At 39.4% G+C, this 24,478-nt stretch overlaps 4 protein-coding genes and 2 pseudogenes across 5 annotated transcripts; 3 read left to right on the top strand and 3 right to left on the bottom strand.

Annotated features, from left to right (window-relative positions):
* Nucleotides 1-224: 224 nt before the first annotated feature.
* Nucleotides 225-4,713, top strand: LOC148741771 (uncharacterized). Its single transcript, XM_088738528.1, has 4 exons — nucleotides 225-439; nucleotides 636-856; nucleotides 1,223-1,275; nucleotides 4,654-4,713. Exons 1-4 carry the CDS (start codon nucleotides 225-227, stop codon nucleotides 4,711-4,713), a joined length of 549 nt encoding a protein of 182 aa, XP_088594654.1.
* Nucleotides 4,714-5,367: 654 nt separating this feature from the next.
* On the bottom strand, nucleotides 5,368-6,282 carry LOC111331188 (uncharacterized protein K02A2.6). Its single transcript, XM_022936249.1, has one exon. The coding sequence runs from the start codon at nucleotides 6,280-6,282 to the stop codon at nucleotides 5,368-5,370; it is 915 nt and encodes a 304-aa protein (XP_022791984.1).
* A 2,287-nt stretch (nucleotides 6,283-8,569) lies between these two features.
* Nucleotides 8,570-11,371, bottom strand: LOC148741770 (uncharacterized; annotated as a pseudogene). Its single transcript, XR_015993155.1, has 3 exons — nucleotides 11,270-11,371; nucleotides 10,502-10,634; nucleotides 8,570-10,376 (listed from the first exon to the last, which is right to left on the bottom strand). The product of XR_015993155.1 is annotated as an uncharacterized LOC148741770 (transcript).
* A 3,299-nt stretch (nucleotides 11,372-14,670) lies between these two features.
* On the top strand, nucleotides 14,671-20,136 carry LOC148741769 (uncharacterized; annotated as a pseudogene).
* Nucleotides 20,132-22,109, top strand: LOC148741768 (uncharacterized). The gene has a single exon (XM_088746229.1). The coding sequence runs from the start codon at nucleotides 20,288-20,290 to the stop codon at nucleotides 21,761-21,763; it is 1,476 nt and encodes a 491-aa protein (XP_088602355.1). The 5' UTR covers nucleotides 20,132-20,287; the 3' UTR covers nucleotides 21,764-22,109.
* Nucleotides 21,853-24,238, bottom strand: LOC111331189 (uncharacterized). The gene is made up of 2 exons (XM_088746224.1): nucleotides 23,995-24,238; nucleotides 21,853-23,915 (listed from the first exon to the last, which is right to left on the bottom strand). The coding sequence occupies exons 1-2, from the start codon at nucleotides 24,213-24,215 to the stop codon at nucleotides 22,322-22,324; spliced, it is 1,815 nt and encodes a 604-aa protein (XP_088602350.1). The 5' UTR covers nucleotides 24,216-24,238; the 3' UTR covers nucleotides 21,853-22,321.
* Nucleotides 24,239-24,478: the final 240 nt, after the last annotated feature.

Raw genomic sequence — 24,478 nt, 5'->3', positions numbered from 1 at the left:
GTTTACTGGGAATTGGGGGGAGGAAGCATCTGTAAAATTTCTTCTTTATTAGTTCTAAACCGCCGCCGGCAGTCTGGAAATGTCCCATGCACAGTGTTGTAAAGCGCATTAGAACAATGTATGGAAATTCCCTAGAGAAATTGATACAATTATTATTAAAATTATTGCATGCATACTGATTAATCTTCTCCAAATAGCAATATTTTTGTTTCAAGCTGAAAAATATGATAGCTCCGTTGTACAGTTCAAGACCCACTGGTTCAAAGAAACTGACATTGGAGGGAAGACAGTTTGGGTGGGAAACTATTGAGAAAATCTATGATCAAGAAATGAAAAGAGCAGAGACAGGAAGAAGCCGTAAAGTCCCTGGCTTGAAGTATGCCTTTGTCTACCGAGACAATTGGACACGATTAAATGTCAAACCAGCGAAGATCATGCAGGTGATTGCAATATAATGTTGCAGATCAGAAAAAATATCTTGTGTAATTTATTGCGTAAAACAGCCGTGTCATTGGTGAAATCTCCATAGGTTCCCAAAAGAAGTGTACTAGTGCCTTTCTCCACCAAAATTCCAAATCTATACTGAAGAAATGTCACATTGCAGTGAAAATATTCCATTTTCCTTCTGATTTGTGGCAAACATACATGATTGCAGCAGTTAAAGACCTGTCAGATGAGCCTACAGGTAATCAGGATAGTACTAAACTGGTGGCCAACTATCTACAAGCATGCAATCTGATTTTTGAGAATGGTCTCTTGAGCAGACGCAGAATCAACAGTTTAAAGAGCTCTGTCATTCACAATATAAAGGGAATAGATTTCCTTGAGAAATGGTGCCACAGTCTTGAAGAAACTAGTATGATTATTTTTAACATTATTTTGAGTGTACTTGTTTAATAAATTACAAATACCTGTACTTTACACTTAAGGAGCCACACATAATATCTTAATTAAACAAATTAAAAGGAAAAACAGCTGTCACTTTCTGGTTACTTGAGAGGGTACATAGGGTTAGCCTTCTAATAGAAACGCACTTACCAGTATTTTTGAGATAAAAAGAATTTCCCTGCTTTAAAAATTTCATTTCTATTTTCAATACTGTGTCTACTACAATCATTTGCTGGTAAGTGAAAGAATATTTTGCAATAAACACGGCCATGAACTGTTACCACTGGAACTGTCAAATAAACAGCACTGGAAGAGGTTTCATTTTTGCTTATAGTTTACCCTGACAACACCAAGAAATCCAGACAGACAAAGTTTCTTGTATGGCAGGTAAGTATCAATTAAAGACTAATTTAGTTTTCATTTTTTTTTAAATGGTTTGAACCCGGGGGTAACATGTGAAGGTATAGTCTGATCGTCCGGGTGAGTGTAGTCCTGAGAAGGACTGTTGTCGGTGGCAGTGACTGACGTTTCGACAACCTGTGCGGAAGTCATCATCAGAGTCAAGGTCATCATCAGAGTCACTTGACTCTGATGATGACTTCCGCACAGGTTGTCGAAACGTCAGTCACTGCCACCGACAACAGTCCTTCTCAGGACTACACTCACCCGGACGATCAGACTATACCTTCACATTAGTTTTCATTGTTGCCTGAATACACTATCAGTGCACTGACTAAAAAACTAATATTCAGCAATATTAACCTCCTCAGCTCTACTGTTTACAGTCAATGAATGAACTTTTTAAAATGCCTCCATGTAAAAAACCTCCAGCTCTCTATGTCATGTCAGAACTACTAAGTCAGCAATAAGGTAATTATTAACTTGCCAAAAGAAAAAAAGGCATAAGTATTAATGTCTATGGCAAACAAGACTCGAATTCGAAGTAAAGTTATAGGAAAACTTGCTTAAGTTGATATAATTTCACTGACGAGTCTCCTCCCAAGTACAGGAAGAGAGCAAGGAAATGTATACGATTTTCATTAAATTAAATCATTTTGATGTCAAACTGAATAAATCTTTTTATGTTCTCTGTCCTAGACTTGGGATCTTCTTCGAGTTCGAAAGGACAAGAGATGCTATATAGAGAACCTAGCAAAGGAGGCGGAGGATGCCGCCGCGAAGGGAACATGAAAGACCTGTATTACACCACAAGACCACCACAAACAAGGAAATATTCTGACCACTACAGAGGAACAGCTGCATAGATGGGTCGAGCATTTTGGAGAGGTCCTGAACAGGCCACCCCCGGATGAAGGAACCGATATCCCAGAAGCTGAACATCTACTCCCAGTAAACTGTGCCATACCTTCGAGGGGAGAGATTAGTAGCGCCATTAGGAAGATGAAAGACGGAAAGGCAGCAGGTACCGACAACATTCCAGCGGAAGCATTCAAAGCAGACATCAACACCACCACAGAGGTCCTACATGAACTGTTCAAGAGCATCTGGGAGGACGAGAAATCACCTACTGAGTGGAAAGAGGGACTTATAGTTAACCTGCCCAAGAAGGGTAACCTCAGGGACTGTGATAATCATCGAGGTATTACTTTGTTATGCACAGCAAGTAAAGTCTTCAACCGAATTGTGTTAGAGCGGCTAAGATCGGCAGTGGATGGAAGACTGAGGGACCAGCAAGCTGGATTTAGGCAAGCTAGATCATGCGCAGATCAGATTGCTACATTGCGTATCATCGTAGAGCAATCAATTGAATGGAACTCGTCCTTGTACATCAATTTCGTGGATTACCAAAAGGCCTTTGATAGTCTGGATCGCCCCTTTCTTTGGAAATTACTAGCTCATTATGGAATTCCGCAGAAGTTTATCAACATCATAAGAAACTCATATGATGGTGACCCCGTGATTTTTTTCAGTGATTGCTTTTGGCACTTGAAAAGGAAAATGCACAAAGATTTTTAAAAAATTATACGGAGCGGAATTTCAGAAAATCTAGAAAAAAGGCAATTTTCACACATCGTAAATTTCCTTCCGTAGAATTTTCTAGTTTTTTTTTCTGACGATTCTTTCGATGTTATCATCATCTTGGAACAATAAAAAGAAGGGGTCACCGGACTTTTTTTCATGCAATAGCATTCGTGAGTTTAGCAATTTCCACGCGCGCTCTCGCGCATTTAAAAATCTGGATTCTACAAGATCGACATTTCTTCATGATCCGTTTTAGCTACCGCTGACAATTGCATGTGCCTACGCGAGCACCTACGGTCTGATGTTTACATACGTTTGCTGCTAAGAAAATCATTAAAAAGCCGTCAAAGACAGCCTCCCAGGCTCATCTTAAAAATCCTACACATGACTTCTGACTACATCATATTATTTTCCTTGAAGTTTCAAAGTCTTCTTCCACTTCAGGTAGATTATTCTTCACTTGATTTCTTCTTTTTTTCCCCTTCGCAAGATTTCATATCGGTTGAATATTTCTTTTAAATGTAAAGTGAACTGAACCTTTACTTCTCCGAAAATAATTTGGATATATCAACAAAGTTGAAATGGTAAATTGGCCACCGTAATGATTACAAAAGCTGACGTTTCGAGCGTTAGCCCTTCGTCATTCGCTCCGACGAAGGGTTAACGCTCGAAACGTCAGCTTTTGTAATCATTACGGTGGCCAATTTACCATTTCTACTTTGTTGATATATCCAAATTATTTCGTTACTCCCACCGACGCAGCCCCAAGCAGTTTCTTTCGAAACTATCAGCCTTTATTCTCCGAAAATAGTCCTCTATTTTAGTTTCTATCCCCTGCATTCACAGTGGCCGCTCAACACACAAATACAAGCTCTTAGGTAAACTTCTCACATAAGTAGAAAAAAATCCTCGCGCCGCCATCTTTGTTTTAAAATTTCGTCTTTTAATCTCGCGCGTGACGCAAGAGTTATCTGTTCCCCGCGCGAGGAAACTAGTACGAGCCACCTTAAGCGAGCGGAGGCAAATACAAGGTGAATGAGAGGAGAGCGCGAAGGGTAAGTCACGCGCGACAGGAGGAGTGCGTGACTCGCGCCTCCTCTCACGAGTGTCTTCCTTTTCGTGTTCGCCTCGCGCTTAGCTACGCTTTCAGCAAAGCCTGTGGTCGCCGCCTGACAATACAAACAATACAAAGATATGAAGGATTCAAAACAAAGGGAGGGGGGGAGGCTTTCAATATTATTATAATTATTATCATTATTTTTCTTTTATCAAGGATAACATTCTACAATCCCACGCGAAATCGAACATTGTAAAGAGCAACTAAGTGAAAGCTTAACACAAACAGATGATCTTGTAATTTTCCTTTAGTTTTGTTTGTTGATAAAGTAGCAGTGGTAGCTCTCGACTGATGTCAGCTTTTAAATTCCAAACATTAAGCAAGATCCCGATTCAGAATTTCGTTAATCCCTTAAGAGGTCATTCAGTTCAATTCTCCTGTTATCAAGATAGCTTTTTAAGAGACCTGAAGTTCTCGCCACTTCTAACCTGAGAAAAGTTCTCTTGTGGGTTACATGTACACGTAGTCGTGCCACTTGATGTTTAGGATCGAGCGCAAAGCACTGCTGGTGGAAGCGTTCGAGAAGACTCACTTGTCTTCTGTACAGTGTCCAGGTTTCTACACCGTATAGGAGTGTGGAGATGACAACGGCTCTGTAAACTTTGATTTTGGTTATGAGACGGAGGGAGTGGTTTTTCCAGACTCGTTTGGACAGTCTCCCGAAGGAACTGCTAGGTCTTTGTCGGTGGAAACATCATTGGATATCACACTACCAAGGTACGTAAAGTGTTCGACTGGGTTTATGTTGAACCGTCATTAGTGATGTGGGGAGGGGAGTAGTTTTCCATGGGTGGTGGCTGGTACAGCTCCTCACTCTTTTTTAGGCTGATGTTAAGGCCAAAGGCCTTGGACTCGTCAGACAAGTGGTTTACCAGGTGACGTAGAGCAGTTTCTGTATGAGCGAGGAGTGCACAATCATCAGCGAAATGCAGTTCTGTGATAAGCTTCTCTACGGTTTTGGTGTGGGCTAGCAGCCGTCGAAGGTTGAAGAGACTGCCGTCTGAGCGGAAACGGATATAGATTTCATCTAGGACCTCCTCTTTTGCTTCCTGCAACATCATGCTGAAGGAGATAGAGAAGAGGGAGGGTGCAAGCACATAATCACGTGGTACTAACTAGATTACATTATGGTATAATTATCTTCGCTTGTGCGATAGGTCAAATACTACATTCCCCCACACTTAGCTGAAAACTATGATTTCTGCATTTACTCGCCAAAACCTAAACGAACTGGAGCCTTTCTCTCATGCGTTGGATACCGAGGTCGTTGAATTGGTTGGTTTGTGTCAGGTGGCACGCCAGGACTAGTTGGTGGAGTCGCACTTGCAGCGTTTGCGTGCTCTAGATCGCTAGCATTTTCAATCCCCTTTCAGATTTTCCTATCTTTCTTTCTCTTCCAAAGTTTGAGGTGTCTCGTGACTTACTGGTGCGGGTGTCATCGCAAGATTGCGCGATTGCTCAAAAGTGTCGTCAATAGCAATGGCTGGTGCACAACCCGTACTTTCGAAACTCTTTTCGCGAAGCTGGTCGGTGCGTCGCTTCCAAACTTTGTCATCGACTTGCACCTCATACGAAACGGGACTGGTTCGCTCTACTACGGTTCCTTCTAGCCAATTCGGTTCTCCTCGAAAATTCTCAACCGAAACCTCCTCTCCAACTGAAAATTCACGGTCTCTTGACAAATTATCGAAATTCCCTTTATCTTCTTCCTGTCTCGCGGAAACCTTACGTCTGAGGTCTGGGTGCATCAAATCTAGCCTGGTTCGCGGACGTCGATTTAAAAATAACTCAGCTGGTGTTCTGTCTGTAACGCTACTTGGAGTGGTACGATAACTCAATAAAAATCTCGCCAAATTCCGTGAAACCGAATCACTACCTACAGTCTTGAAATACTTCTTAAAAGTCTCAACGAATCTCTTGACAAGACCATTCGAACGAGGGTGGTATGGACTCACTAGTATGTGCTTTATGCCATTCTGTTTCATGAACTCAGGAAACTCCTTCGAAGTGAACTGCGGACCGTTCTCATTAACTAGTTGTGAGGGTAACCCGAACCTCGCGAACATATGCCTCAGTTTATCTATCGTTGTAGGGCTAGTTACGTTAGGCATCGTCTCGACCTCTAACCACTTAGAATGACTACCTACCACCACGAGAAACATTTTGCCCATAAACGGACCGCCAAAATCTACGTAAATCCGCTGCCATGGCATTTTTGGCCATTCCCACGAATGCAACGGTGCTGTTGGCGGCTTATTGCGCGCTAGCTGGCATTCTTCGCACTTCTGAAGCATTGCTGAAATATCCTGATCGAGTTTTGGCCACCAAACATGAAGACAAGCTAAGGATTTCATGCGAACTATGCCTGGATGACCAGTTTGTAGCTCACCAAGAACTCGCGAACGTAACGGCTCAGGGACAATAACACCGATTCCCCTCAAAAGACAACCTTCCTCCGTCGTTAACTGGTGTCACCTCTGAAAATATGCCGAAAACTCTGGGTTGACTTTTTGCGGCCAGCTGGTCATTGTGTATTACAACATGAGACAAAACTGGATCTGAACGCGTACTCTTTCAAACTTGCTCAGCACTTATCGGCAAAGTCTCGATTTGTATCACGTTAATTTGCTTAGCCTCGTCATACTTGTCCTTACTCTCAGTCGGCAAAGGCAAACGACTCAGACAATCAGCATTGGCATGTTTCTCAGTCGAGCGAACCTCAACGTTGTACTGTTACGCGGACAATGTGATCGCCAATCTCTGCAATCTCACAGCTGCCACAGCCGGGATCGTGTTCTTCGGACCTAGTAAAGTTACTAACTGCTTATGATCGGTCACCAATAAAAACTTCCTTCCGAACAAATGCTGGTGAAATTTCTTAACACCGAAAATTATGCTCAGCGCTTCTTTCTCAATCTGCGCGTAGTTGCGTTCACTATTATTAAGCGTGCGTGATGAACATGCGAAACGACCGCACCTACACCGTACTGGGATGCGTCTGCGTCTAACATCAACGGCAGATCGTTGCTGCAGTGCATCAAAACCGGTGAAATCGTTAACTTTTGCGTCAGGTTATCGAAAGCTTCTTGTTGTGCCTTTCCCCACAGGAATTCACAGAGTCACGTAACAACTCATTTAGCAGATGTACTGTGCTACTGTAGTTACTGATGAAACACTGAAAATAGTTAACCATGCCTAGAAAACTCCTCAATTGTGACTGATTTTCGGGCGGTGGCACGTCGTGAATCACCTGAACTTTCTTCTTCTCTGTCGCATGCAAACCGCTAGCGTCTATGCAAAAACCAAGATACTCAACCCATGGCTGCATGAATTTGCATTTGTCGAGCTTTAACCTTAATCACCCCTTGTAAATATAATAATTAAGGAGTAGGTTTTGTCCACTGTTACATAATTATGTGGGCTCAATGTTCTTGATAAGAATATTGGCCTCTTTTCTTACATGCACACTCATTATTGAAATCATGTTCGACTATAATTGCAATTTGAGTTTCTGTGTTCTACTGTAAATAAGGAAAGTATTCCTGTGCAATTTAAAATTTAATTTGGGAACAGTTTGCACTCAAATGATTAGTATTAGTTAATACCTGTACAGGTATAATATCTTCAACATTAATATTTACATCTTGGGAGCAATCTATTGAATTTACTTAAATGAAAGTGAATTTCAAGAAAGAAAAGCCCTTATTCAGGGCAGTTATTGTACAACTGTAACTTAATCAATAAACACTGAAGGAATTAAAATACGACTTTCTGACCAGTTAACCTGGAAGAGTGGAAAAGACGGCTACTAACAGTTTACCTGAGGGGTTTACCTTATATACATTATGCCTGTTACAATAACCTCTTTTTTTGTTCTGTGTTTATCATTTATAGTTTACAGATTTGACTAATTGGGCTCGCCAATTGTTACTATTCTTTCACCAACTAGAAAAATAAAAACACCAAATTGAAATCATGGCAGGAATGCATTCAAGGAAAATTCAAATAAAACTGATGGAAACCGGTCGTTGCGATACAACTTCACGACCAAAATAATTACACGCAAATTTTGATGATCACTACAAGTGCAGTTCGCGTTGGTAAAGGAAAACTAAGGGTGAATAATCTTCGTCTTTTATCGGAGACCTTTTACACCTCGATAGGCTCCTTGCACTAAGAAGTCAAGTGATCTTTTCCGCCATGTTGGAGGGCAAACAAATCGGTTGCTACGGGAAACAATGGCTGCCTCGTGAGACGACGAAAGGGGAGTGACGGAAATATTTGCTCTACTTGCTTCTTCGTTTCGGAACAAAACGATCTTTATCCACTAAGAACTCTCAAAAAGAGCGACTGTAATAGTTGCAGACCTACTTATGTATTTGAGGTGTCGGAAAGCTCCATATTTGCTCGTGTTTTCGCGTTCGTATAATCCGCACTTTGCCAACTGGTATGTCATATCATTTTTTAAAACTCCTTTCAACGCCGGTTTTGTCTATTTTTTAAGTTGATATTGTTAGGCGATGATAGTCGAGTCAATGTAGTTTCCAGAATGGTAGCGAATAAAACATTTCTGAGTGAAGGTGAGAAAAAATAAGTTTGTTTACTTGTATCCTCACCATATACTGGTTCTATTTCAGATAAAGAGATCACAGAGTGTTGTGGAATTTTAGATCTTTTGGAGCCTAATAAAAGTGTGATGGCTGATAAGGGTTTTAATATTGATGATCTATTATGTAGTAAAGGGGTAAAGCTAAACCTTCCACCATATCTTTTAAATCGTGCACAGTTTTCACCAGAGGAAGTCAAAGAAACAAAAACCATAGCCAAAATCCGGATTCATGTGGAGAGGGCCATACGCCGAATTAAAGAATATCATCTTTTCGACAATGAAATTCCTTTGTCCCTTTTGGGCACTGTTAATCAGATGTGGACAGTGGCATGTTTGCTTGTAAATTTTCAGGGACCATTAATTTTGAAAAATAATCTGTCTTAGCAGGTGCCACAGGGTGTTATCATTATACATATTACAGTGATGTAAGTGTTCTCACAAAAAATAGTTAAAATAAAACATGTCAACCTTATCTTTACATTCTTGGGAAAAAATAGGATCAAATACTGTTCTTTGGCAAAAAAACAAATCATCATTGATGTGACAGAAAAAGTCACACCAATCCAGGCCAGAAGTACCTAATTGGCATTGTACTTGTAAATAATATGCATGTTTCTTGTTTAGGATTAATTCATTTGAAATGGGGTCATTCTTAAGGTAAGCCACATCATCTAAGCTGGTCGTTCCTTCCTGGACAACCTTTGTCTCAAAGAAGCCATAGGGACTTGATGAACCATTTTGAGCTGCCTCAATATCTTAAACCTTCCTGTCTGGAAAACTTCCAAGCCAGGGGCATTTTGGATTTATTACCAGACCACTTGAGTACAAGTTTACCATCCCTTTCTTTGCTTTAGTAGCATCTATGGATGCTGCTCTTCCCCCCATTTCTATAGCGGGTTCATAGCAGCTGTCTGTACAAGCCTAGATGGCTGAAGCTGTTCGACAAGAGTATCGAAATTAGAAATTCTCTTTGCCACTGTTCCAAACTTGCTTGCAGTGATTCTTTGTTTTCTTAATGAATGCCAAAGGTCACTTTCATCCTGTTCTCTCATTTTTTCTTCTAAAGCATGTACCATCTCTAAAGTGAGTGACAGTGACTTTAACTTTGCTGATTTGCTACTGTTCAAACAAATTGACTCATTGTTCTTAAACCTTTAACCTGCATTAGGAAGGGGTAGCTTTGGGAATGAGGTGTGGGCAGAACCATTTATGACATATTTTTCTGTGAGCCTTTGTTGGTAAGATATTACAGACCCCTTTGACACCCTTCCAAATTTGGTTTGTACAGAAGGAAGATGTGAGCTTGCAAAGTTTCCAGATCTGGTAACAAATTCCACAGCAAAGGCTCAGGATTTAGATTTTTGAGTTTAGCTTTTTGATCAGGGCTCAGAATATGATACTGGGATGCAGGTGAGTAAAGAGTGGTTTTAATGAATTTATTATAGTTTGCACCCTCCTGAGGCATCTTCACCATCAAGGTTTCCACACATTGAGGATTTATGTGTTTCCCTCTGGGAACACTACATCGCTGCACCATCATAGTATATGTCAGATCATCAGGTAAGCTCTTTAGCCCAAGTTGCTTAAAGTGTGACAAGTAAAAAAGATGGCCCACAACATGGTGACAAATCCCTCCAACACCTGCTACACAAGAACACTTTCCAGACACTGTTGTTTGATCCATACCAATTATCACTTGAAGGGAATGTGCTGTTTCATTTTTCTTCATCGATCTGTAGCATCTGGCCAAAACAAATGCCTCCGAGTCACTATATGTAACTGAAATTTGTAAAATTAATTAGGATCAGTCTTTACCACTTTTTAAGGAATGGTTTCATAACATGAAAGGCGAAAACATCAGCAACTTTCAGGAGACTCACCAATTTATTTACCAGTGCACTTACTTTTGATGTTATGGAGATATCCTGGTTCTGCAAAATATTTGTAAACTTTTGCAGTGCTTTCACAACCCGTTCAACGTGTTGCATATTTCTCTACATCGGTGAAGGTTATACTCGGTAAATGTGAGGGTCCACACTTGGATTACTGAGAAAATCGGTCCAATCAAACAAAGCTAAATAGCGTCAACCTTCGGTAAGTTTCGCATTTTGTAGACATGCAACTAGACTACAATTCTTGACAATCTTTACCTAACCCAAAGAGAGGGCAGAACTCTTGCGAAAAATCGAATAAATGAATGAATACATGAATCAGTTGATAGGATTAAGCTTGAATAAACTTTCGCCTGCCATTCGTTCGTTCCCGACGCGTTAGAAGTAAAAGTGAATACAAATATTCGATCACAGAAGCTCTTTGGGCATTATGCAAATTTGACGAGTGGATAAAGATCGTTTTGTTCCAAAATAAAGAAGCTAATAGTGCAAATACTTGTGTTACTGACCTTTCGTGACCCCACGAGGCAGCCATAGTTTCCCGTAGCAACCGATTTGTTTGCCCTCCAACCTGGCGGAGATCACGTGACTTCTTAGTGCAAGGAGCCTATTGAGCCAGGAGACCATTACTAATGTAATGGTGCGGACTAACAGGCTCCTGGTCTTACATCGAAACGACGTGGGAAAAAAAAGGCAGTAATGCTTAATATTCTACTTGCGTTTTGTGGCTAATGCACACGCTTTTAAGCGAGATCTGAGCATCTCATCAGCGTCAACCACCTTATTCTGACCTTTAAGATCTCTCTCAATCCTGGCATTCATAAACTCGTTTATTCGAGTATTTGCCAATTTTGACACCAAGTCTTTAAAGATACCAACCATTATTTCCGCGTCAGTGTCCACCAGGTTCGAAAGGGAAACCCACCAGCAAACGAAAGTCTATTTGAAGTGTTTCATTGTTTAAAACTGCTTTCTGACACATTCTTAAAAACTTTGTTGGGTATCAATGAAGGTTACTCTCGGTTGCAAATTCCCGCACTTCGTCCTATACAGATCGCAGAAACGTGATCATCTCATCTCTGGGAAACACTAGATTTCCCTCATCAAGATTTTTCAGACTCGAGGAAATGTCCGATTTGTCCTTCATAACTAGTTGCGGTAAAATTTCCAATTCCTGCTCCATAACCGGTTTCCTCCGTTTTGACAAATCTCGCCGTCTTTTTTTTTCCTGCAAGAGTCTCCTTCTGTAGTTTAATCATATGCTGCAGAGCCGCCCCACAATACCGTAACGAAGTATCCTCCGATTCTTTCAATAGTTGACATCTTCCTTTCTGAAATGTGTACCTAGGTCCCAGTCCCCTTCAAATTAACTAGTAATTTTGAAGTTGAATTATCGCGCCACGCATCCGAGCATTCAAGTCAAATTATCGGATTATGATAGATACTAATTAATTAAGACAAAAGTCGCGGGTACATAAATCACTTTCTTTTACTCAAGAGGAACGCAAAGTCGTTCAAAAGCTAATGTGTCCAAACCTGCAAAAATAGAGAACTTTGTTAGTCAAAAGGTAAACATCACTGATACAGACATGTCTTATCATAAGGGCCGCTAGGCGTTATTGGGCGATTTGTATGTGGAGTTCAGTGACACGACTGAGAAGCTTCCAAAGTAGCTTTCTTTCCCCTTGGATTTCTGAGGTTTGGATTAAATCACCTTTAAACCTTATTATATTGATTGTCCTGCTGGTCAATTATCTCGGAAAGAAATTTTTTTACCATCGATCAATAAGTAGGCTAAGCTTAACTCATTTTTATCGGGACTATTATCGTTTCTGGGTCATGTTTACTGCGTGTTTTCACACGCAATAGCCTGTCAGTAGTAGCCTGTCGGTTAGCTGTCGGTAGCCTGTCGGTAGCCTGTTGGTAACCTGTCGGCCGACAGTTGACCGACAGGTTTTTTGGGGAGCTCTTATTCACAATTACCAATTTTTCTCCAGCTTCATCAGTGTCTTTGACATCCCCAGCCGATTTCATGGCAGCTGAGATACTTGTCCATCTCTTGACTTCGTTATTTTTTATTTTAATTGGAATCCGAGACCTGACTAAAGCTATTGAAATATATCCTGCCAATCCGGCTACCTCCCCATACTCCACAGCTCCTTAGGCGTGCACATTAACACCCTATCCTTCTGAGGATACAACTATGTCCTATGCAACTGTCGTTGATTCAGGTAATGTTATTTTTTTTTCTTATAATCATGTTTACAATTACAGGGTTGATTTTTTTTTTCCAGATTCTTATATCCATAATATTATTTTCGACTAACTTTTCTTGTAGCTTCGTCAGTGTCTCTCATGACCCCAGCCGATTTTATCACAGGTGAGATACTTGTCCATCTTTTGAGTTGTTCGTTATTTTGAATTTTGATTGGAATGCGAGACATGGCTTAATCAATCTCTATATTTCCTGCTCCCCATACTCCACAGCTCTTTCCTCATTGACATTAATTCCATCTCCTCCAGGAGAAATAAGTACACCTTGTGAGCGTGTCTTTGTTTCTAGTAATTTTAACTGATTTTTCCTTTTTTGATTATATTCAATTCATTGGTATTTTGGCGTTCCATGTTACATCCTCCTTTGTGGCTGCTCGTGAATTTTTTTTTTCTGTTTGAAATTTAAGCATTTTATTTAAGAAACCTATTGCCTTTTCAGATCTAGTGCCTGATTCAACAATGGCCAAGTCTGGTCGACTCCAGGTCTTCCTGAGATCTGATCAACAATCAGCGGCTGACAAAATGCATCAAGCAAAAATTCAATATATTCGAACACGGAGCGATGCAAAATATTATGGCATACCTTTAACTTTTTTCAGGGCTCTTCTCTTATTACAGTTAGATGCTGTGGTAAGGGCAAAGAATGCCTACACTACCTGGGTTAAGGCTGTCTACAGTGATACGCAACACCTCATGCCTTTAGGGCAAGAGAACATCAAAGCCTTTCATGCACACCTGGCTTAAGCCGGGTATCCATCAACCATCTTTGTACTGCTGTATTTAGCTGATTTGTGTACTTGGGTAAGATTTTCTTCCTCATCTTTTTGAAAATATGACCCTTGTACCGTACTCATATGTCCTTTCATTGACATCCTTATAACTTTACCCTTTATCTTCGAGGTAATCTCACATCCTAAAATAAATTACACGAGTAGTGTACAATTAAATTTCTCTCGCATAATGTTTTATGCGTTTATGCACCAAATTATCATTGCAACATGAACCAATGATGTTTTGTTTTATCTTAGCAAATGGCTGACGACTTACCATTGATGATACCGCGGTGACACACCGATCCTGCGCAGCTAGTTTATTCCTATACCATGTGTATCCCGCCCGTGTCTTAGAATGTTAATGCAGTAAACATGAATAAGATAATATGAAATTAACAACTGAGTTCAAGAAAGAGAAACAGGACAGGGGCAAGGTGGATTACAGGTAATAACTTCAATGTTATTTAACGACATTCATATACTTACTGTCGGTGCTGGTCATAGCTGTAATGACGCAATCATTTTCATATATTATGTGACCTTGTAAGAGCACATGCTTTTGTAGTACCCGTGTGCTCGACACAGTTCTTTTGATTCAATTCGATTTCAAGACATTACATTGGCGATGAAGATACTAAGGATTCTTCACCATTTACTCTGTCAAATCAGGAAGGAATTATGGCTACAATTGCGAATTTTGGCGGCGAAATTGAGCATTTCGACATGGACGCCGAGAAGTCACGTTTAGCGGCAAGATGCCTCGAATGGAAATCGTCTGCTAATTATTTGATAAAGGCTAAAGGAATCACAGACTTAGAGCAAAAAGAAGCGACACTCTAACACACAGCTGTAAGGAAACTTCGAAAAGTCTAAGAAACTCTTCCAGAACCGCCAGAAAATCAATTACCGGCTGATCCAACGCCACTCAATGCATCTGGGCATTGAACATGACAACAAGGGCTTCAAGGATGATTGTCATTACTAAAGAGGCGAGATAACTGACAAGAGTATTGATAGAGATAGCAGAAGCATGGAGAAATCGGATGCAATCCTCTATAATTTTGACAAGATCACTTCAGTGAAGAAGCCCTCTGGACGACAGACATGAAACACAATTGCCTTAAACAGTTAGACATGGACAAACTGAAAGACTGGATAAGCAATTCACTTAAGAAATTCAACAAGAAGCACTTTTATAGAATTCAAATTTACAGTCATGTATTCTTGTAAGTCAACTTTTCTGCATAGATTTTCCCAGTTTTTAGTTTCTGAGATTAACATGTGGGCTAGCCCCTGATTACAGCTGCTTCTCTTCACTTCACTTCACGCCACTGGGATGTTGTGTCACAGGGGCAGAAACTCCATACTAGCGACAAAACATCCCAGGATTGGGAAGTGAAAATAGGCGGCTGTATTCTCAGGCCCACATCAGCTTGCCCACATTGGCAAGTTTAACTCTCTTATAAATATGTACATAGGCCATTGACTGTCCAGGGTAAGCCGACGGACTGGATCAGTAATCAGCTAAATAAATTTTAGTAAGAAGCACTTAGATCAAATTTAAATTTCCCCTTGAAGATAAACAAGTTTACATAGTTTCCCCAGGCTGTGCTTTGTGAGACAGACTTACAAAGGAAAAATTTCAGATTCCCATATTGGGAAATTCCTCTTATTTTTCCAAAATTTGGGGAAAAGTTGTCGAAAAAGTGGGAAAATTTTGGAGCCCTGTACAGCCTTTTAGTTCCCACTGAGGGATCTTTTTGGGAAAAGAAGATAACAATGTTTTCACAACTCAAATTTGGAAAAATTATGGGAATTCCCAATTCTGGGAAAGAGATGGGGCATCTTTTTCCTTCGGTGGGAAAATATTGGGAAAAACATTGGATATATTCTGTTTTGAAAACAAACACAATGTTAGTTTATAAATTTGTTTGTTATACGCGATTCAACGTAACCTAAAAGAAATTTTCTAGTAACAAGATAATGACCTGGGCGTGGGGTAGGCATTACGCCTACAATAATTCGTCGGTGTTGTGTCAGGAAGTTGCGTGAAACGCCTTAAGGTTTCCGCTACGCCCTAAGCACACGTCCTAAATCAATATATGTACGAGTACATTTTAGTCTTCAATTAGTTAGTTTCTACGTTCCGCTATTGGTATGGAAGTCTGCTGCCACTACCCCTTGCTATCTTCTTTAGTACAAGTGTAAACCAAAAGTAAGTCATTTTACTCTATTGTAAGTCCGCTCAGTCAAGTTTCCAAGATCTACTAGTTTCTATATCATTAATCAAAATTGGAGCAATATATGTACGGAAATGATATCCACAATCTATGGATATTATTTGCAATGGAAAAGGAAAGTTATATGAAGAGATTTACACTATTCACATCGTCACGCTATTAACGCTGTTTATGTTTACATCATGTTATTTTGTCAAAACAATACATTTATGATTCGGAAGTGAGGGAGTTTATCTATAATTTAGAAGTTTGAATGCTTATATGTGTTCTCAAGCTATTGTATGTCATCGATGTTACTGTACGCTGTTATGTTATTTTATGCTTAGATTAAGGTAGAAGTGGAGGTAGAGTTTTGAAGTTTTCGCAGTAGTGTGTTGAAAGTAGAAGTTAGTTGGAGTGTTTTTTCACTTAAATGGTTTATATGGCGTTAAGTAATACTTTCTTGGCTTCGATCAGTATAATTTCACAACAAGGTAGAATCTGCAATGTCTTTATTTTAGTTCGGACCTACAGTTTCGGTTAAACTACCAATGCTACCTGCAACCTCTACAATCCCCGACAGATACATTTTCATCTACGAACTTTGCCTTGTGCAATCGCTGTTACATCCGAACTTTCGTTATTCGTTACCCTAGATGCTTGATTCAACTATTCCAGATTCTACCGACTACTATTTGCTACATTGTATATAGTCGTTATTATTTAATTGATTATCGTCTGTTCAATAACTCATTTTAAATCAACTGTCGATTTCGAATTATCTACTTGTACCAAGAGACTCGTGTGATTGGCGAAGCTTGGAGTATCCGCAGCCTCCGAATAAGTATTCGCATCCACACAAAACTGTTATCTTGGGAAGGTATTGGGTTGTGTTAAGACAACTCAATTTTTCCGAAATTTATTTGTATTTGGGACATGATCTTCCAAGAGATGGGAAAATGTTGGGAAAAGAACATGCGTTGTTCCTCATCCGAGAGGTCTCTCACAGTAAAACTACATTCAGGCAGAGGTTCCCAAAACTCATCCAATTATGACCGGCTTTTAGAAACAGCTTGGCTTTCTTTCCACTGCCTAAGTTTGCTACCTCTATCCACTGCTCGTCCATTGCAGCTTGAGCAAGGGCAGTGAACATATGCATGCCAATATGATTTATCACTGCAACAACATGATGTGATGCTACTTCTTGTCCAGATCGTATCACGTCTACTGCTACAATTATACTCTCCACATTTGCCGCCATGTTACTTTTTCCAAAAGGTGTATGCTGTTTAAATAACGCAGTGGGCTCAGCATCGCTAGCCGCGCCTGGCACCTTTTTCAGCGGGAACTTGTAGCCAATCAATTTTCACTTTTTTAAAGACAGGCCAATCGCAAGCTACGAAGTAAGAAAACAATGCATGCTCGACAACTTCGCACTCTTTTCTCCCAATGCTGTTGTGTGGGAGGTTTTAAGTATAAGTGATCAGGAAACAAATGCAGAATACAAAACAGCAGTAAGCTTAACTTCTGCAGAGGAAATAAGTAAAAAATTATCAAAGCCGGCTCTTCGGCGAAGAAATTGCCAAAGTATTTGAAGGTAAGCCTTGGATTGCGGATTGCCGAGCTCATACGTGTAGTCTAAATGAATTATAAAGCTTGACTTTCTCTTCTTTTTCGACCATTTCTATGAATACAGAAGAAATAAACTACCCTTTGGGCATTTCCAATCTCCTGAGAAGAGAGGCAGACTCTGCAATCTTCGTGAAACTTGGTTTATCTTATGGGAAAGCCTTGCTATTCTGCGGAGAGTTTGAAAAGCTGATGCCACAATGTCTACCACGAGGAAAAACGACAAAGTTCCTCCAACACCGCCAAACAAGCCTTCTATGGGCGATATGGCCTCATTTTCTCCACAGATGAAACGTTTATACCTTTCGAAGTATGTGTTTTATTTTCAGAGTACTTTGACTTTATTTCCAAGTATGGACAGGAAAGTGTTTCAAAAGTTATTCTCATTATCCAAAGGAACGGCAGAGCAGTCTTTGCTATAAAATTGTTTTGAAATGCAGGCATGCAAGTGGCTGAATGACAACAATATTCAATGTTTTGGCAATTAGACAATGGAAATTCAAGTAATGCGAAGTTCAAGAAATAATCGATACCCAACTCTTGTAAATTTTAGAATAAATACATGAAAATGTGGCTTTACCGTTTCTATTTTGGGGTGGAGGGGAGAGGGTGATCAAAAAACATGGATAATGGAATTTTTTGCATTGTTTGAGTTTATTTATGAATCTTGAAGAGCACACGTACGCTGAGTACTCTGACTTTTTGCAGCTTCCAAAGATTCTTTGTTTCCAATGAAAACTGCCTCTAGATTTGTTGTTCCTAGGCCTGACAACAGCAGAGTTTTAATGACGAGACTTGAGGGCTAAAATTTCCTCACTGTTCACTGAATTAGTAAACATAGCATTATATACACTAGGCTTTTACCATTAAATGTTCTTCGTATAACTTTTTAAAAATAACTTACCGTAGTTTTATTTTGTGGTAATACATTTCAATTTGTACTCTTAATGGTCAATGGGTTTGTTTCATCTTCAACTTCTTCACATCTTGTGTTAATGTTTACAGATGCAAACAAGTTGGAGTACTGGCCTCTAAGCTTGTACTGGCAAGTTTCCAAAATTCAACATGCCAGACAAAAAAGCTGAACTTCAGCAGTTTGCTAAAAGGATCAGCGATGAATGTTCGCTGCCTAAGGCTGGCTTTTCCACAGATGGTATTGCTCAGCATATCAAAAACTTTTACAGCGAGCAACGAAGATTCCATAAAAACAAGCAAAAGGTATCAGAGTTACTATTGAAACTTTTGTACCTGGCAGAAGTGTTAATTACTTGGTTGGTTGGTTTGCGTTAATAAAACATTGCGAGATCATGATAATCATCTAGTGACCAACTGTCATTGATTTTGAGCTTGCAGTAGTCTACACAGTTGAATTTGTTGGTTGCAGGAACCAAGGTAGTAAAGGCTATCACCATTATTGCTTTGGCATCTTACTGACAGGTTGGCATTTTTCTAGGTTGGAGTATCACCAACAGAATCTACATCTTGCTCCACCAGCGAGGTAGAATTCACATCTGCTCCCACGCTTCCATCTATGGTAAACCCGTGATAAGATCGCTGGTCCCTAAGCATAATTTCCATACATGTACTGTAGTGCTCACTTGAAATAGAAATTAGTCCTTGTATATTAAATAGACCATAATACATTGAGAGTAGCTTCCCATTTTAGTGATAAATTAAAGTGAAATACATGCATGCCCATGAAATTGGGGATATCCTTCAAGTATTTGGGCCCTTCCAGAAATTAGAAACCAGGGCTTTTCATTTTTCAAGGCTGAAGGATCTTGAGGTATGAATTTGATATGAAAGGAGCTAATATGAGCTGTGCTGCGTAATTTTTTCTCTTTAACAGCCCAAAGAAAATCAGACAAAGGCTACCTGCAGGGAGAAAGTAACTTATAATTCTGAGGTCTGTATTAGAGTGTTGCTTGTTTGTTTGTTGTTTTTTCTATTCGCATTTTACGGTCATGCTATCTTGCCATCTGAAGTTCAGATTTCATTGAACCCATTACATGGAGTTGGGATAAGACTCTCCGGTAAACTGCGTTTGGAAACTGCCTGTGTACATTTTGGACAGCAGTATCTAAATCGGCGTCTGTAATGGGAGTTCTCCTTTCAGTGAAAGGCCATGCTCCCTCAATCGCCTTTTTATAGTGTTTACACAAATTCCAAGGACTCCGGCAATGTCAGGAATGGAGATGTTTTTTTCGATTAAATATTCCAGTTGCTCCCTTTTGATGTCAATACGTGGGCGGCCAACACTTCCGGTGTAGGACGTACTCTGACATGAATTTCCTGGATGAAAGGGGGCAAGGTTTTGTTCCAAACTCATTAAAATACCATTAACGGCATCATTCTCTCTCTCTGTACTGCATTAAAAACATGTGTCACATGTGCCAATCGCGCTAAATGGCGCGACAATTGCTTCAGCCAAAACAAAGCGTAATCAGCTACATCTTCGCAGACATCATGACGCAATCGTCGGGATAAATCCAAAAGAGTGAGCCTTACGCCTCTGTAAAAACTGCCATTGCTCCGTTGTAAAGGCTGTATTATCCGCAAGTTGTGCAATCCACAACAAAAAAATACAAAAATACCACTATGAGCAGTTCAGAGTACGTTTTCGAGTGGTTGTTTTTAGACACGAGAGCCGCTGGTCAAAAAGCGAAGCTCTGAACAGAGGACCAGGCCAGCCAGAATTCTGCCAGGAACCCCTGGCAAAAAGTATTCAATTCAAAAGGAGTTTATTCAATAGCTGTTAGTACGTCTGAGCCAGCGATTCAGCGGTCGTTACACGGGAACGAGGCTATTGGGTCAAGACCTTAGATTTTCTAGAGTTTCTTTGTGTCATCATTTATATTTCACAAAAACAGTGCTGAGTTCTCCGAATCTTTTGAAGAAAGGAGATGGTAAGGCATTGTATAGCAGTTGGCTGTGTGAACAGGAGTAACAAGGTTGAATGTAAAGGCCTTTCTTGGCATTCGCTGCCCCTAAATGACTCGAAAAGACTAAAAAAATGGCTGATCAACATACGAAGAACCAACACTCCAAAAACGAAAAGTTCATTTTTGTGTAGCGATCATTTTGCCCCAGAATGTTTTCAAAAGTCTCCTGGAGGCGTAAGGGGAAGGCTGAAGGTAGATGCTGTGCCTACTCTTTTCAGCTTTACAAAAGTTCAGACACAAAGAAAAGCCCCACAACACCGTTCGAATATGGCCACTCAACGTCAAGAAACTGCAGGCTTAAATAGTGACGAAAGTATTGCTAACGCCGTTCCATTAACAGAATCAAATGAAGTGGGACAGTCCATAAAAGAAGCAGACAATAGTCAGGATCAGTCTCTACAATTAATTATCAACGAATTGGAAGGGAAAGTAAAACAATTGGAACACGAACTTAAACAGGAGAGAGAGACAAGAAAGACACTAGAAGAGAAGCTTAATCGAAGTTTGTTTAATATCGACAACATCAAAGAAAACGATAATTTAATGAGATTCTACACTGGCTTCAACAGTTATGCTGTTTTTACTACAGTTCTTAATTTCCTTGGAAGAGAAGCAGCAAAACAGTTAAATTACACTAACACTGAACTAGTGCAGAATCCACCCAAGAGAGAGAAGCAAGGTCCAAGAAGAGCTCTCTCTGTGGAAAATGAATTATTTCTCTTGCTGTGTCGTTACAAAGTTGGTCTTTTAGAGGAGGATGTAGCAGTCAGATTTGGTATTTGCCAAAGTCTTGTGAGCCGAATCATCATTACATGGACAAAGTTCATATATTTTAGATTCTCAGAGCTAGACATTTTCCCAACAAGGGAGGTAATTGAAGCACATAAACCTGAATGCTTCAGGAATAAATACAATGGTACAACAGTGATAATTGATGCAACTGAATTGTACATTGAAACACCAACTAATCCTGAAGCACAGCAGCTCACTTTCTCTACCTATAAAATCGGCAATACTCTGAAGGCCCTAGTTGGAATTACACCAAGTGGTAGTGTTTGTTTTGTGTCTAATCTTTATGGTGGGTCTATCTCTGACAAAGAGATAACTGTGAAATCTAAACTCATGGATAAACTTCAATATGGAGATGAAGTGATGGCTGACAGAGGATTCAATATCCAAGAATTACTAGCAAGTAAAGGGGTTAAAGTAAATGTTCCACCTTATATGAATGAGGCAGGACAATTTACTGAACAAGAAATGCTCAACACAAGAAGAATTGCATCATTGCGAATCCATGTAGAGAGAGCTATCGAGCGCATCAAAAACTATCACATTTTAGATTTTATTCCCATTACTGTCTGCAAGAATGGGCTGGTTGACATGATTTTCTTTAATTGTGCTATGTTCACAAACTTTTTGCCACCTCTGGTGAAATGAATTTTTTTCAGAATCTTTCTTGAGCCATTCATTTGTTTGCTTGTAATTGTCTGGTGTTATAGACAGAATCAATATTTTTTAGGTGGGTGTTTCAATAAGGACAGCACACAATTTATTTACAACTGACAGAGTAATGAGTAAAATATTCATATCACTAGTTGATCTGAAATAATCTATTACTGTTAACAATCAAGATAGATTTAATCTTCTGCAGATGTCATATTTATCTGGCTAATAGAAAAAATGCTCATTGTATCTAAATTTATTCAAATGTTCTACATGTTAGTATTGAAAATCAGTTAATGTCATGCAAAATTAAAGTTGCAAGTTTTGCTGGTTCAAAGAGTATAGTGGAGTCAGTTTCCAACCAGTAAAAGTAATTATTACAATAGAAATTCACTTCTCTGTCAATGAGACAATAATATCCATATTTAAAACGATATATTTCAAAAAACACAACATCAGTAATCATAATTTTGAGATCATGCAAAAGTTAAATAATTTATAGATAGTGATTCCACTGTCATGTAGAGTTCTAACAAAGACTGAAGTACACTGTTACATTAATCTTGATACTTTTCCAAGCCTGGGAAGACCTAAAGTTAACAGTGGATAAGCAAGTTCTACAGCAATATAGTTATCATAAAAACTTTCAAGCTTTGGGATAACTTCTCTTCTAAATTGTAAATTATTTTTGATGCTTATTATGATCATTTCCTTTAGATCTGATATCACCAGATCAGCCCACTGTAAACCAACACAAAATAGTTGTTGTTGAACTTGAAAATGGTATGGGTGATTTGTGTTAATAAGCAGGCCATGAACAGTCCTCTTGCAAATTCCCCTGCTGCAAACTGCTTCTGCCAGTTTTTTTGTTCCAGGAAAAACTCTCTTGACTTCCACCAAACATTTGTTATCAACTTCACCATCAGGACTTGCACCCAAAAATGGATGTGTAGATGAAATGACAAACCCTAGTTTAGAGACGTTGCACTTGAAGAGGTTTTCATATGACTTGATAATATTAGCTTCATCAGTAAGACCTTGTTTCATGTAATTACTCTGAAAATTGTCATTGAGATGTAGAATTTCTTTTACAGCCTTAGTGGGGCTTGTGTCTGGTCTCTGAAGTACTCTCTTGCATTTCGATGCAGTAATTCTTGTTTTCCTGTGTTCAAACCACTTTTGACAATCACTTTGATTTTTTGTTGCTCTGCTTATCAATTCTCTTTCTTTTTCTCCTACAAAAAGATTTGACTTAATTCTTTTAGCTTTTGCATGTATTTCTTCCAATGACATTGGTTGTTCCTTTATGGGTGAGACAATTAAACTACTTGGACATAGTGGCTCTTTTGATAAAATAGAGTAAAATCCACAATTTAGACTTTCTCTCGAGATTTCTTGAAGCAAGGTCTGATTTGCCTTCTCTGTACTTGGTTCTCTATAGATGCAAAGTCTTGGATCGTGCAGTGCTTTATTGTGTTTTAAATTCTCTGTGCCAAAAACTTTTCTACTGAAATCAATGTCGTATACTGAGAGTGCCTCCAGCTTTCGCTTTCGTGGTTCATTCCAAGTCTGCAATCTTTCTGTACAGGTAAGAAATTCTTGACTACGACCAAGTCTAATGTACTCTTCAAGAGCAAAGCATAGAGCTGCCAAATGTTTACATGATGCAAGTGGTGGCTTACCAGCTGGACAAGGATTACAGTTTCCATATATTATATCACCAGAACTGTCTACTGTCATTTGGATCTTATATTTTAGAGTTTTTTTCATCTCAGGTAAGCATTCGCATTGGATAAAATACTTGCCATCCTCATTCGCAACCTTAATATTCTGGACGTGACCATGTCTGAAAAGACCAAAAGCTTTGCAGTTTAAGCTTTTATAGTCTTTATTACTTTCATCGTCTCTTGCACGCCTAGTAATAAAGTAGCTCATCATATTTGCAATAGAAAACTCTGGCAGTTTGTTGCATTTTTTCAATTCGGTCCACGTTGTTGAAGGCAGGAAATTTTGTATATCTTTCCCTGTTGGCTCCTCGTTAGCATTTGCCGAATTTTCCTTTAAGTTCTCGTTCGATTCTCCTGACAGATGCATCCATTTTTCAGTAAAATTCGCGTCCCAGCCATTCTTAATATAGCTTACGACCCTGAAAAACAAAGATGGTTTTAATTACCGTCTAAAACTATCCTCAAAATATCAATGATATTTTAATTATTTTTACGTACCTTTGAACCAGTTCTCGTTTGTTTCCATCCGCAGAAGCACTCCCGTTTTTTGAGGTTCCTACTCGATAGGACAACCATGATCTTAAGACCTGTTTAGTAATGTTTCGGGGACAATTACCATTCAACAACTGTAGTTTCTCTTCAGCCGAAAAAAAAGCATATTTCGGCTGTGATTCCTCGTGGGTTTCCATATCTTTCCTATGATTTAGTTCTTGAAACATTTCTTGATCCAATAGCCTCGTTCCCGTGTGATGACTGCTGAATCGCTGGCTCAGACGTAATAACAGCTATTCAAAACGCGTTTATTCAATTCAAAACGCATTTACTAAATTCAGAATTAAGGTATAGCGACGTACGCGATTGCAGAATGTGTAAAGACATTTTAAATTCTAGAAAAAAATTGCATGCATTTATATTTCATTAGAAACTTGTAAAAACTATCGGAGAGAATATTTTTGAAATTGTTTACTTTTTTTAATACGGG

This window comes from Stylophora pistillata, chromosome 1, assembly GCF_964205215.1.
Source record: "Stylophora pistillata chromosome 1, jaStyPist1.2, whole genome shotgun sequence".
Classification (NCBI taxonomy): Eukaryota; Metazoa; Cnidaria; class Anthozoa; order Scleractinia; family Pocilloporidae; genus Stylophora; species Stylophora pistillata.
Note: the sequence above shows the minus strand (reverse complement) of the source record. Positions and strands in the feature narration are given on the sequence as shown.

Bases quoted from the DNA above. Each gene is read 5' to 3' on its own strand.
- LOC111331189 (XM_088746224.1), bottom strand. From the start codon at position 24,215: ATGTTTCAAGAACTAAATCATAGGAAAGATATGGAAACCCACGAGGAA. The intron at 23,916-23,994 runs GTACGTAAAAAT...TTTGTTTTTCAG, and splicing joins AAACGAGAACTGGTTCAAAG to GGTCGTAAGCTATATTAAGA.
- LOC148741771 (XM_088738528.1), top strand. From the start codon at position 225: ATGATAGCTCCGTTGTACAGTTCAAGACCCACTGGTTCAAAGAAACTG. The intron at 857-1,222 runs GTATGATTATTT...TTTTGCTTATAG, and splicing joins CCACAGTCTTGAAGAAACTA to TTTACCCTGACAACACCAAG. The intron at 1,276-4,653 runs GTAAGTATCAAT...AGTCTCCCGAAG, and splicing joins CAAAGTTTCTTGTATGGCAG to GAACTGCTAGGTCTTTGTCG.
- LOC111331188 (XM_022936249.1), bottom strand. From the start codon at position 6,282: ATGCTTCAGAAGTGCGAAGAATGCCAGCTAGCGCGCAATAAGCCGCCA.
- LOC148741768 (XM_088746229.1), top strand. From the start codon at position 20,288: ATGGTAAGGCATTGTATAGCAGTTGGCTGTGTGAACAGGAGTAACAAG.